We start from the raw sequence: 12,929 nt of genomic DNA on the forward strand, positions 1-12,929 counted from the left end.
GCTGGCTGCGTCCATGCCCTCCTCGCCGCCCCTGCTGGCTGCGTCCATGCCCTCCTCGCCGCCCCTGCTGGCTGCGTCCATGCCCTCCTCGCCGCTCCTGCTGGCTGCGTCCATGCCCTCCTCACCGCCCCTGCTGGCTGCGTCCATGCCCTCCGCGCCGCTCCTGCTGGCTGCGTCTATGCCCTCCTTACCGCTCCTGCTGGCAGCTCTTGGCATTCCTTGGCTTGCGGAGGCACCCCAGCCTCTGCTTCCACCATCTCATGGCCTCTCCCATGAGTCCCTGTGTCTCTTCCTGTAACGACACCAGTCACTGGGTTAAGGCCCACCCTCACCTTAACTCAATTACATTCACAAAGACCTTATTTCCAAACTAGGTCACATTCACAGGTACCAGGAGTGAGGATCTAAACATGTGTTTTTTGTTTTCTGAGACAGGGTCTTACTCTGTCGCCCAGGCTGGAGTACAGTGGCATAATCACAGCTCACTGCAGCCTCAACCTCCCAGGCTCAAGCAATCCTCCCACCTCAGTCTCCTGGGTAGCTGTGAGTGTGTACTACTACGCTTGGCTAATTTTTGTGTATTTCGTAGAGATGGGGTCTTGCTATGTTGCCCAGGCTGGTCTTGAACTCCTGGGCTGAAGCAATCCTCCTGACTTGGCATCCCAAAGTTCTGGGATTAGAGGCATGAGCCGCCACACCTGGCCAAAACATGCCTTTCCTTTTTTAACTAAAAAAAAATGTTTTTGGGTACAAAGGAGGTAGACACATTTATGAAGTACATGAGATATTTTGATACAGGCATGCAATGTGTTAACAGTCACATCAGGGTAAATGGGGCATCCTGAACAGGTCCTGTGGAGTATTAGTTCGTTTTTATGCTGCTGATAAAGACAAACCCAAGACCAGGAAGAAAAAGAGGTTTAGTTGGACTTACACTTCCACGTGGCTAGGGAGGCCTCCGAATCATGGCACGAGATGAAAGACACTTCTCACACGGCAGCATCAGGAGAAAATGAAGAAGCAAACGCAGAAACCCCGATAAACCCATCAGATCTCGTGAGACATTCGTTATCACAAGAACAGCACAAGCAAGACCTGCCCAGTGATTCAGTTACTCCCCAGGCCCCTCCCACAACACATGGGAATTCAGGGAGATACAATTTGAGATTTGAAAGGGGACACAGCCAAGCCATGTCAGGGGATGTGGTTCAGCACACACCAGCGGCCTCAGGCGGGCTCTTCCCACTCACCTAAGAATCGGTCCTCAGCAAATCCCTGCAGTTTTCTGCTGTGGAGATCTTTCCTTCCTGCTTCTCTGCCCCACTAACTCCAGCCACCTTAGACTCCCTGGTCTCTTGACTCTGGCTTCTTATTCAGGGGTCTCACAGCTTCTCCAGGGCTCACCCCCCTGCACCATGAACTGGACCCTCTCCAGGCAGCCAGGGGGCAGCCATGGGCTCACAGCATTGGCTTCCCACCTCTCCGGGGCCACTGGGCTTTGCTGCATGATGTCCAACGTCTCAAGGGCGTTTCGTGTATTCTTTCAGCTTTTGAGTTGTCTGAGGCAGGAGAACAAATGCAGTCCCTGTTATTCCATCTGAGCCAGAACCAGAAATCTGAGCATTTTCCATAAACGGACTTGGTCATGAGTTAAAAATTCTGTATTTTCTTTTGCAGACTTTTGGATTACTGTCCTGGATAAGGTGGGCTTCTAGATTTCACCTGTGAAACTGCCTTTGGAAAATTATGACTGAGACAATGAAAGAGATCGAACTTAACTGACTCCATCTTGCTTCTAACCTCCAAGCTGTCCTTGTCCATTCCTGGACGCCTGGGCATAGACGGAACTAACTTCGGGAGAAACTTATAAACAAAAATGGTAACAGCCCTTTCCCAAAGCAGACCTCCTTCTTGCCTGGGGACCAGATGGCCTTTGTAGGACTAACAATAGCCACAAGATGAGAAATTAGGGTTTAGGAGTCATGCAGCTGGAAGCTACAAGATTCCGGCCCTCCCTAAACTGCTCCTAAAATCAGTGCTTGAGATGTTTTGCAAACCCTGCACTCAATGGATTAGCTGGCCTCACCCAGATCAATAAACTGGTTCATCTGATCTGTGGCCCCATCCAGGAACTGACTCAGTGCAAGAAGACAGCTCCGACTCCCTGGGATTTCATCTCTGACCAATCGGCACTCCTGGCTCACTGGCTTCCCCCCACCCATCAAATTATCCTTAAAAATTCTGCTCCCTGAATGCTGGGAAGACTCGTTTCAGTAATAATAAAACTCCGGTCTCCCACACTGCTGGCTCTGTGTGAATTACTCTTTCTCTATTGCAATTCCCCCGTCTTGACGAATGGCTCTGTCTTGGCAGTGGGCAAGGTGAACCCCTTGGGTGGTTATACCTACAGTTCCCCTGATTTTCTTCTGGGTTTTAGGAATTCTTTTCCCCTTCAGTTGAATTCACTGGGGACTTCTCTACATGGGGGAAGTCTGCTTCTTTGTTTTTCAGATGACAGAGTTACACTGGTGCCCTTTACTAAATCATCCTTTTATTCTGAATTCAAATATTACCTCAGCCATGTATTAAGTCCTCAGATACGCAGGGATCTTTTCTGGAGTTCCTGCTCTGTCCCACCAACCTCTCTGTCTGATCCCATGTCAACACCACGCTGATTTGCTTACGTTAGCTTTTTAGAGTGTTCCTGTGTCTGATAAGACAAGAGCTCCCTTCTCACCCTCCTCCTGCACTCTCCTTTTCTGTGAAGGCCAGAAGAAGGGCACCCCGCCCACCCTGGGGCATGGCAAGGGCCCTGTAGGATGGGTACGTCCCAACAAAAGGAAGGCGGGTGGGCTGGGGGAGTTTGGTGCAGAGTGGGCTGAGGCCAGAGGAGAAGCTGTCACAGGGCGTGGACCTGAGAGTTTACGGGACATGCTGTGCACCGTGAACTCCACCATTGTTTAATTGGATTTGATCCCAGAGTTCTACTTGGCTCACGGGCCCTGATCAGTTGTTCACAAGGCTGTAGGACCAGGAAGTTTTCCAGATAGAACAGGAAGATGTCTCCAGGCAGCAGTAATTCAAGAACAGCAGGCACTGGTAGGTAACGACCAGAAAGCAGACACTCCCAGTGAAAATGAGCCCGCCTACGCCCAGCACAGCAGCTCCCCGCCCATAATCCTAGCACTTTGGAAGGCCAAGGCAAGAGGATCCCTTGAGCCCAGGAGTTCGACACCAACCGTAGCAACATAGGGAAACCCCAATTCTACAAAAAATTTTAAAAACAAGCCAGGTGTGGTGGTGCATACCTGTAGTCCCAGCTACAGGCTGAGGTTCGAGGATCACTTGAGCCCAGGAGTTCAAGGCTGCAGTGAGCTATGATGGCACCACTTAACTCCAGCCTGGACAATAGAGACCTTGTCTCCAAGAAAAAAAAAAAAAAACAAACAAACAGAAGCCCACCTTGACAACATGAGCACAACTAGGAGGAAAGCCCCCCATGGCTCAGGGGGCAGCTGACAAAATACACAAAAACCCCCCAAGGCACAGGAGTGCTGCTTCCCACGGAGCCACACCCACCGTCCAGCACTCAATTCAGAAGGGAGACTGGGGGCTGGCCTAAGGGAGGCTTCTGCTGAGCCCCTCTGTGCCCAGAGTACCAGTGTCAGGAGAGAACACAGGGGCTTGCCTTAGGAAGGCCCAGTCAGCCAGGCACGGGACTTACATGCAGAAGATCAGAAAGTCGACTGAGGCACGGATCTTCCTCTGGAAATGTAAAGGAGACAAGGGCCCTGGACCACACTCTTCTCAGTGTTGGCCTAGAAGCCTCAGCTTCATCACTGTATCACACAGGACAGACCTGCATGCAGCTTCCTCTGTGTCACACCCGATAGATGTGCATTCAGCTTCGTCACTATGTCACACGCCACACCACCACTGGATGACAGTCCTTCAGATTCAAGCCCCGAGGGTGGGCACACAGGATTCTGGCTGTGGACTTACCTGCATTATCTAAGGAGCAGTAATGGTGAGCACCTGTCCAGTTGCTTACCGGCCACTCGTGTATCTCTAAAGCACCTGTTCATGTGTCTCACACATTTTTTAATGTGTCTTTTTATTACTGAGTTGTAGAATTCTTTATTCCTTTGTCATGAATATTGCAAATATTCCTCCAAGTCTGTGGCTTGTCTTTTTACTTAATAAAGAAACCTTTTTTTTTTAAACAATCTAAAGATAAATTGACACAGCATTTTATTTTTTCTCTCAGTCACATAGCAAAACAATAAAGAAAAAAATGTAGTATCTAAACTTTTTCAGAAACAATGTATTTCACAGAGTATAAATTGAATAGACACTCTTTTCCCACTGTGTTCACAAAATCTAAACGACAGATTGTGGAATTTGTAAGTGTGGCAAATAAGCCGGTCTAAAGAAAACCTCCCGTGGAGGAACCTCCCGTACCATGGACCACACGAGATTGCCGAAAAGCCAAGGTTCCACTCTGACCCTGAAGTACCAACCTTCCAGCACATCTTGGTGAACAAAAGGCTGTAGCTTTGAGGCCTAATTTATCCATTTTTCTTCAGGAGTTGTGCCTTCTATGTCCTTAGAAATCCTTGCCCACTCCCAGTCATGAAAACCTCTGATGCTTTCCAGGTCTCTGACCCACTTCAAGCTTGTGATTCTGTACAGTGTGACAATGGACGTCAGGCTCATGTTTCCCCCACAGGGCACAGAACTGCACCAGGGCCTTCGTCTAAAGCCTTGTGGTGTAACGTGTAGACCTATTTCTGGACTCTTCCATCCCTCTGGCCATGCCTGTGTTTGCTTTGACACCACGCCATCCTGATAGCTGTCACTTCAGAGGAAGTCTTGAAATGTGAGAGTATAAAGTGCTCCATTCTGTTCTAGGCTGTCTTGGCTATTTAAGTCCTCTGCATTTCTGTATAAATTTGTGGAATCGAATTGTCAGTTTCTAGGAAAATCCTGCTGGGTTTAGCTTGGGCTGGCATTGCCCCTGTTTATCAGTCTGGCCAGACTTGCTGTCTTCAGCAACAGAGAGTCTCCCCACCTAGCACCGTGGTGTCCACCTCCACTAAGGGCTTTGATTTCTCCAGTTTCAGGGTAAGGATCTTATCCGTCTTTCATCCCATGCATTCCTAGGTGTGCTCTCTCCGTGCTCTTGTCAACGGCATGTTTGTAACCTCTGGTTGTTGGCTGCTAGTGCACGGAACTGCAGGCCCTCTAGCTACAGCCTTGCCACTGGCCCTCTCTCCGAGTTCACACGCCACACTCAGTGCTGTGTCTGCAGGTGGGTCTGGACTTCCAAGGCACAGGGTTGTGTCACCTTCTTCCTCTCCACACTTGATGCCTCTTTTTCATACCTTTTTGCCCAAGTGGAGCTGCCTGTATGTGGGGAGCGGAGGCAGCGAGAATAGCCGTCCCTGCCATGTCCTCATGCTGCCTGTGCCCCAGGCCTGTGCAAACGCCCAGGTCAGACTGAGGGCAGCCAGCAAGCCTGTGATGAGACACAAGGCAGCAGCCACGGGCCTCAGGAACAGAGTACAATGAACAGGCCTGCAGACCAGGTCCTGCTTCAGGGCCTCACTGAGGGGGGTCCCTCTCATGGTGGCCTAAGCCTCAAGTCACCAGGCAGACTGACAGGACCCAGCAGGAAGAGCAGAAGGGCTGGAGTGAAATCAATCACACTTACAGAAATCCACGTGCAGCTGCCCTTTGTACCTGATCATTTCAGTCCAAGAACTTGGTGAAACGCGGGTATGGGTCACGGTTGGAAAGCACAGGTGTGACCCAACCGTGAATGACCCTGGCACAGCCTCAGCGTGAAGGTGGAGAGGGCGCCCACCGGTGCTTCCTGCTGAAACTCTCAGTGCGGCCACAGATGTCCAGGGTGAATTGTATCCTCCTTAAAAAAGACACAGGGCAGGCCAGGCGAGGAGGCTCACGCCTGTAATCTCAGCACGTTGGGAACGCCAAGGCAGGTGGATTACCTGAGACCAGCCTGACCAACATGGTGAAACTAAAAATACAAAAAATTAGCTGGGCGTGGTGGCGTGTGCCTGTAGTTCCAGCTACTGGGGAGTAGTGGCAGAGGAGGAGGAGGGTGCAGGAGGAGAGGGGAGGCTGAAACAGAAGAACTGCTTGAGCCTGGGAGGCAGAGGTTGCAGTGAGCCGAGATCACGCTACTGCACTCCAGCCTGGGTAACAGAGTGAGACTCCGTCTCAAAAAAAAAAAAAAAAAAAAAAGATATGGGGGACTCCTTACCCCCAGTCTTCAGAATGTGACTGTCTGGAGTTAGGGACTTTACAGAGGTAATCTACTCAGAATGAGGTTGTACAGGCAGGCCCGGATCCAACAAGAGTGGGGTCCTTACAGAGAGGGGAGGCTGGAGCCAGAGACCAACACACACAGGGGGAAGCTGTGGAAAGGTGGAGGCAGAGAGCAGGCACTGTGTCTAAGCCAAGGAACCAAAGATGCCAGCAGCTGCCAGAAACAGGGAGGGCAGACCCTTCCCCACAGCCGGGGCAGAAACCCCCGCTGCCGGCACCTTCATCCCCAACTCTGCTTCCCAAGCTGTGGGACAGTCCGTGCTCCCCTGCCCCCAGCAGCCCCGCAGGGGGGCACTGCGACAGCGTGCGCACAGGAGCTGCGTCTCCAGAGGAACTGGTGAGTAAACCTGCCTGTCATTGCAGGTGGAGTGAATGTTACGCTGGGGGGCCAAGTCCAATCGCGGCAGCGACCGTTTCCCACGGTGGTCAAGGCAGGGAACAGTGCACATCTGTGCTCAGCCTCTGAGGCCCCACCAGGAGCTGCGACCTGTCAGGGCCAACCTGTACCATGAACCACCCTGGAGACCCCTTCTTTTACTACAGGCGGAGGGCTGGGGCCCTCTGGGCACCTCAGCCGGGCTCACCAGGTGTGTTTCTGTATCTACCTCCCCCTGCCTCAGGCCTCCCCCCGCCCCTCCCAGCTGTGCCCAGTTCATCTCCACCTGTGAGAACGGAAGGTAAGCACGGCCTCCAGCCCTCAGACTCCATGCACAGGGCAGCCTGGCCCCTGTCCTCACAGAGAAAGTTCTTTCTCCCGGCTCTACTGGGGCTCAGCTACAGATTCCAACAGGTGGTTCAGAAACCAGCACCTCAGCAGAGCCAGAGTGGAGTGTGGCAAGCAGAATCTAAAACTGAAAAACTGGGAAAAACAGGCAAAACAAATACAGATAAATTTGTTTTTAATAAAGGAGTTAATTTTCTTTCAATCCTATATAAAACAATAGCAATTAAAAACTTCATTTTTGAAAGTAAAATATTTACATATGAACAAGTAACTGTGCAAAATTTACATGAAAAAATGGAAAGACAGGGATTTCCTAAAAGACAAAATAAAAGGTGTAACAGTTCTCGGGTGCTGATAAAAAATACTGATCGGCGTTCAGTTCACACGCGCTCCAATGAAAGTCTAACGTGAGAATTCACACGGAGAAAGCCGGAGTATTTACAGTCATAAAAGTACTATCAATAGACAATTTCATACAATAACCTCTGAAAATATAAAGAACCAATTAGTATATTTGTAATAAAAAAATAGGTACAAAGAAGGGGCTCTGCTCCGGACGTCTGTCGGGTCGGCCCAAGGCTTGCATACAGTGTCTTAGCAAAATAGTTCTAGTTTACACAGCCATTCTGTCATGTGCCAAAGTATGTACAGTTACTGACAAAATACACCAACCATTTTTCAACACTTGATTCACACCGAGAAACAGTCTTGATGATTCTTCTCAACTTTGATTTTATTTAATCTAGGTTTTCACTTTTAGCTAAAAAACACAGTGCAAGTAAAATATATTTATGCTGAAAAGGTTTTCATCTCTTTTAACTTTACAGCTTTACAAACTATAGCAAATAAAATGCATTTGTACAGATGCTGACCACACATTCAGAAGGAGCCCACCTTTGCTGGGCTCTGCCTCTACTAAGCAGAAGTGTGAGGACACTGAGGCGGGGGGGCACCTCGATGAGCTGTGTCCTCCTGCAGGACTCATCGGAGGGGAGGGGAGGGGAGGGGAGGGGAGGGCGGGGGGAGAGGGGAGGAAGATAAATAGTCTAAAAAATCAGTTTGCTTTGCCAACTGACTATTACAAAAATAAAATAAAGGAAATGAGGTCATCGGCTGTAGACAAACACCTACGTAGTAAGTTAGGTAGAACTAAACCAAAATGCACAAATAATGCAGAAACTGCTATGAGTGGACAGAGGGCAGCTAATTATTTGCTAACGATTCCATCAGTCTTTATATATGGCTTGTTTGGCAAGAAGGCCACTCAATCAAGATGAGTTAAGATTTAATTGTCCTTTAAGAGTATCCACAGGCCTTTGTGTTCTCTCTGTTACAGAAACGTATTTTCTTTCACACTGAAGAGCTGATTTAGAAACAGGAATATAAAACTGTTCCATTGTAAAGAGGTGGCTGTTTTTTAAACAATATCCCATTTGCTTGTTACAAAAAGGCGTAATCTGCAAATATATAAAAAGTCCCCAGGCGTCCTCCTGTGTCACTTAAGGAATGCTTTGTAGAGCAGCAGGGAATGGCTTGTCTCGCGTTCATTTTCTAAACAAAATATGAGGTCCCTGAGGTTGACCCGTGTGATTCTTTGTCGTGTGAACTGCCTGGGGGTTCCAACACCCGAGCTGCCTGGGACCATTGAGCCGGGGCCCGACCCCTGGTGATGAAAAAGGAGAAGACAGTTGTGTTAGTGGGGCTCGAAGCGGGGCTGGCAAGGGGTGCCTGTTGCCTGTTCCAAGTACCCTGATGCCAGAAGAGGCCAGGCCCGGCTGGGGTGAGAGCAGGAGGCCCCACACTGTGCCTTCAGGATAGGGCAGACTCACACTGCCCAACGCCCCACAGTGCTCAGACCAGGCCCAGGACTGAGGACGGACCAGGGGGTGGTACCCGCCCAAGGCAGATGGCTGAGCAGCCCCAGGGCCACCCTCCATGCGACCACAGCAGAGGGCACAGAAGCCACACTGGGTCTCTGGTGTCATCCCTGCTTGGCTGCTGAATTCCTGCACTGGGTGGGCTTGGCTCGGCTGGGACTGGGTGTGCTGGGTCAGCTGAGAAGGCTGGATTGCTCAGTGGTTCCCACAGTGATCCCCAGGCCTCTGGCTGGGCTCTGGCTGCAGAGACCCTACCTCCGCCAGCCCCTCCAGGTGATCAGCTGTGTCCCGAGCCGCCTCAGATGCCTTCCCTACTTGGAGAAGCGTAGCTGCTAGGTGCCAGTTCTTGTGGAGCCCTCCCATGGTTTCAGCAGACAACACCTGCACACCACCACCCAGCAGGGCACATGCCAAACTCCCAACAGCTGCCGTTTCCCCATTTGGCTAAAAACCAAGGCCTGCTCTGGGGGTTAAAGTTGCTCATTTATATTTAAGTACAAAGACTATGATGGCATCTTCACAGCATGTTCTCAACCAAAGTTAAGATGCTGGAAGTAACAGATTCTGCTCTGTGCGCCATGGGAGCCATGCTGTGGGCAGCTGCAGGCAGGGCCCAGCTGCCCCAACCTGGCACCCTCATCCTGTCCCTCATCCTGTCCTTCCTCCCATCCCTCCTCTGCCACTGTCAATTCGGGCTGGGAGCAGGGTTGCCCTGTGTGATGGTCTCTAACCGACGGCATTTTCTTTATTCCTGTTGAGACTGAAACAGTAGAGGGCACCCGTCTCCCTTCAGATGCCCTGAGCCGTGAGGGCCCTTCTTCAGATCCGCCCTGGGTCCCTCTGCTACTGACGCCTCTGCACGCTCCACACTCGCTCATTACAAACTGATCTGCACCTGATCAAGCTTGGGCGGGTGACAGCTTGCAGAGTGAGGGCGGGGCTCTCACAGGCACCACCCAAACAGGCTGTGACCCAGTGACACCTGCTATAGATTCCAGACTGCGGTTTGATGTGTCTACCTCAAAATAGCTCAGCAGCCAAAAAAGAGGGCTGGGGTGAAAGGGAGACGCTCGTCTTGGGAGCACAATTTAAGGGATGCTCTGTCAGAAATCAAGATATTCTAATGCAAGTGTCAGCACCACCCAAGGGCAGCGGGCGAGGCAGTGCCTGCTGGGGGCTGAGGCCACCCCCAGGCCCAGCACACTGAGAACCTGATGTTCAGGAGGGCCCTGCTTCTGTGCCAGGCTCTGAAGGTGCAACTATGAATGAAAATCATAAATTCTCCAGGTTCTATGACTTTTATAAATACAACTAAATTTTTCTTAAATCTTTAAAAAAAAAGAAAGAAAAGAAAAACGAGCTTACCCACAAATCTAACCTACCTGACCCTCCAACTGCCTCTCTCTACACAGTGCCCTCCGCTTCCCCACCCACCTCACCCCAGGCAGGAGGGTCCACACGCCCTTGTCTTTTCCACAGGGTCTTTGCTCACAGAATTCTATGTGGAGTTTGGCTACCACAGAGGGTCCTCTGCTAAACTGCTCTGAGACAGAGTGGAGATCTCATGGGAACCTCTCCCTCCGTTCTCAGGACTGGAGCTGCCAGCAGACCAGGGCCTTCTGTGCCCAGCCCACACAGCACTGGCAGCGGCTTTCCTATCTAGGTTCATCGAAAACCCTCATGGGCTATGCCCATAGTGGGCACAGAAGCCTGGGGGACCGGTCATGGAGCCTGCTGGGAGGAGACTGAGGGCTTCCAACCCCGATGGGAGGCCAAAGCGCCTGTGGGGACCAGGGCCAGGGCACCCATGGACACTCTAGAGGGACTGTGGCACGTGCAGGCACGATGGCGCAAAGCAGGGCCTGGGACAACACAGATCCACAATGCCAGCACAGACACAAAGCCCTGCGGGGCCTCGGCCTAAACAACTGAAAACACGGGGACTTGGGGTTTTCTAGGTGCAGGCACTGGGATTAGAAAACAAGCAAGCAAGCGAGCAAACAAATCCCCACGACCTTGGACATGCCACGTGAACCCTCCCTGAGTCGAGTCTCTGCCTCTAAAAATGGCGCACAGACACCCCTGCCCTGTCACAGGGCTCTTTAAAGTGCCAGATGAAAGGAGACGATCTCTCCACTGCACATGTGCCATGGGCACTTGAGGTTGAAGCCCAGTGCAAAGAGTCACCATCCACAGATCCGCCTGGTGCCGGGTCTGTGCCGCCCAAACGTCAGGCCCCGCGCCAGCAGCGCCTGGGCTGTCCGGGAGGAGCACATCTGCTCCCAGGGTGGGAGCCCACCGGCCCATCCTTTCCTCCACCACCACAGAGCCACAGCCGCCCCAGCAGCAGGTACAATGGCCCGTGCGGCACACACTGCAGCTGCTCTGCCCTGAACGTATGCGTGCCCCCTCCATGCCTAACCACTCACAGGGCATCACACACGAGGCCAGGTCATCACAGCACGTTCTCCGGAAGAGCAGTAGTAACAAAACACTCGGACACACAGCCCAGAAAGTGAACGCGACTTCCAGGAGGCTGAGGATGGCCTGGCTGCCACACTGACGTCTCCCAGCCTTTCTTCCCATCACAGCACAACAAGGAACACAGGTCTACACCAGTATCGCCGTCTGCACAGGGTGAGGACGAGGGCACCTAGGCTTCAAAATCACCACAGGTCGGTGCAAAGTCAACACACGCTGGAGCCTGATCCCCCCAGTCCCTTCCCTGCAAGGCCACGGCGGGGCACGTCCGTGGGAAGCCACTGCCGAAAGGCTAAGCCACCTCAAGTCCGAGGGCCTGAGAGGTGTCCAAGAAGGTCAGCACAGAGCACAGGGCAAGGACTGCCGGGCATGAGACAGGAAAGGGTCGTCAAGGCAACACGGTGTGTCCTGAGGGGAGCCGTTTGGCGAGTGGGTAGTGAGGCAGAAAAGAAGGAAAAGGGGAAGTGCCGGGTCCTGCAGGCTGTGTCCTCAGGAGAACCTGAGGACAATGTGGGTCCTGCACCCCCGCAAGGACCTGCTCAAGACCCAGACTTCCCCACGTGGCCAGCAGAGGGCGCCGGGGAACCGCAGATCCAGCAAACCCCCCGAGGCCACCGGGGCAAAGGGACAGTGGCAGCAAAGTCTCCCAGAGCCACCAAAGAAACAGAAAAGAGTCAGAGACTGGGGTTCCACACACATCAGCAACAAACGCACCCTGGAACAAGTAAACTAAGACAACACTCTCAATCCAATAAAATCTGCTTAAATGTGCACTTAAGGATATCAAAATCACCTCAAATCAGAACCTCAAAAACTAGAAGACAAATTTTTATAACAACAATAAAAATATAAATACAAAACCAAAACCAAAAGGAAGTAAGCGTTGACTGGACTTAAGAAAGAAACGTAAGGAAGAGACACAATTATCTCAGAAATGAATCCACTGCAAACAGTCCAAGGGAGGGGGCAGGAGAAACGCAGTAAAGGAACCCACGAGAGGCGGGAGGCCGGGAGCGCGGAACGAGACGCGCAGAGCGGGGAAGGTGGGGAGAAAACAGCAAACAGAGCTGGGCGAGCATGAGAAATGGCATCAGCAGCCTCCAGGTGTCTCCTCGAGATGCTCACAACTACAAAGAGAAAAACAGTAACTTGACAGTGGCGACACCTGCCAACCCAGGTGAACCAAGCTCTAAAGTCAGCAGCAGCAGCAGCCAGGTGGACGCCACCTGCCTCCCAATCCAGTGCTCTGAGGACACGCCAGCCGGCCTGTGGCATTCTAGCTGAGATTCTATAGCCTGGATGGCATGACGAGGAGACGCCAGGCAAACACAAACTAAGGAGCTGTCCATGAGGCAAGGACCAGTGCTCTCCAGAGTGTCAGGTTCATCAAAGAGCAGGAAAGACTGAGCAGCTACCACCAAGCAGAGGAGCCCACGGAGCCGCGGGGGTCCTGGGGCAGGAAAGGACGTCGGGGACACTGGGAAGAAGTAAGGAGA

At 51.9% G+C, this 12,929-nt stretch overlaps 1 protein-coding gene across 1 annotated transcript in view; it reads right to left on the bottom strand.

The window, feature by feature from the left end:
• Positions 1-7,233: 7,233 nt before the first annotated feature.
• The window catches only part of TAF4 (TATA-box binding protein associated factor 4), a gene marked incomplete at its 5' end in the record, with an annotated part of 79,279 nt that continues 73,583 nt past the window's right edge, over positions 7,234-12,929 (bottom strand). Inside the window, one exon of the mRNA XM_017503514.1 lies at positions 7,234-8,738. Within this exon, the coding sequence (XP_017359003.1) occupies positions 8,571-8,738 (168 nt within the window). The remainder of the gene's footprint in view (positions 8,739-12,929) is intronic.

The sequence above is a fragment of the Cebus imitator genome, unplaced genomic scaffold (assembly GCF_001604975.1).
Source record: "Cebus imitator isolate Cc_AM_T3 unplaced genomic scaffold, Cebus_imitator-1.0 Scaffold311, whole genome shotgun sequence".
NCBI classification, from domain to species: Eukaryota; Metazoa; Chordata; class Mammalia; order Primates; family Cebidae; genus Cebus; species Cebus imitator.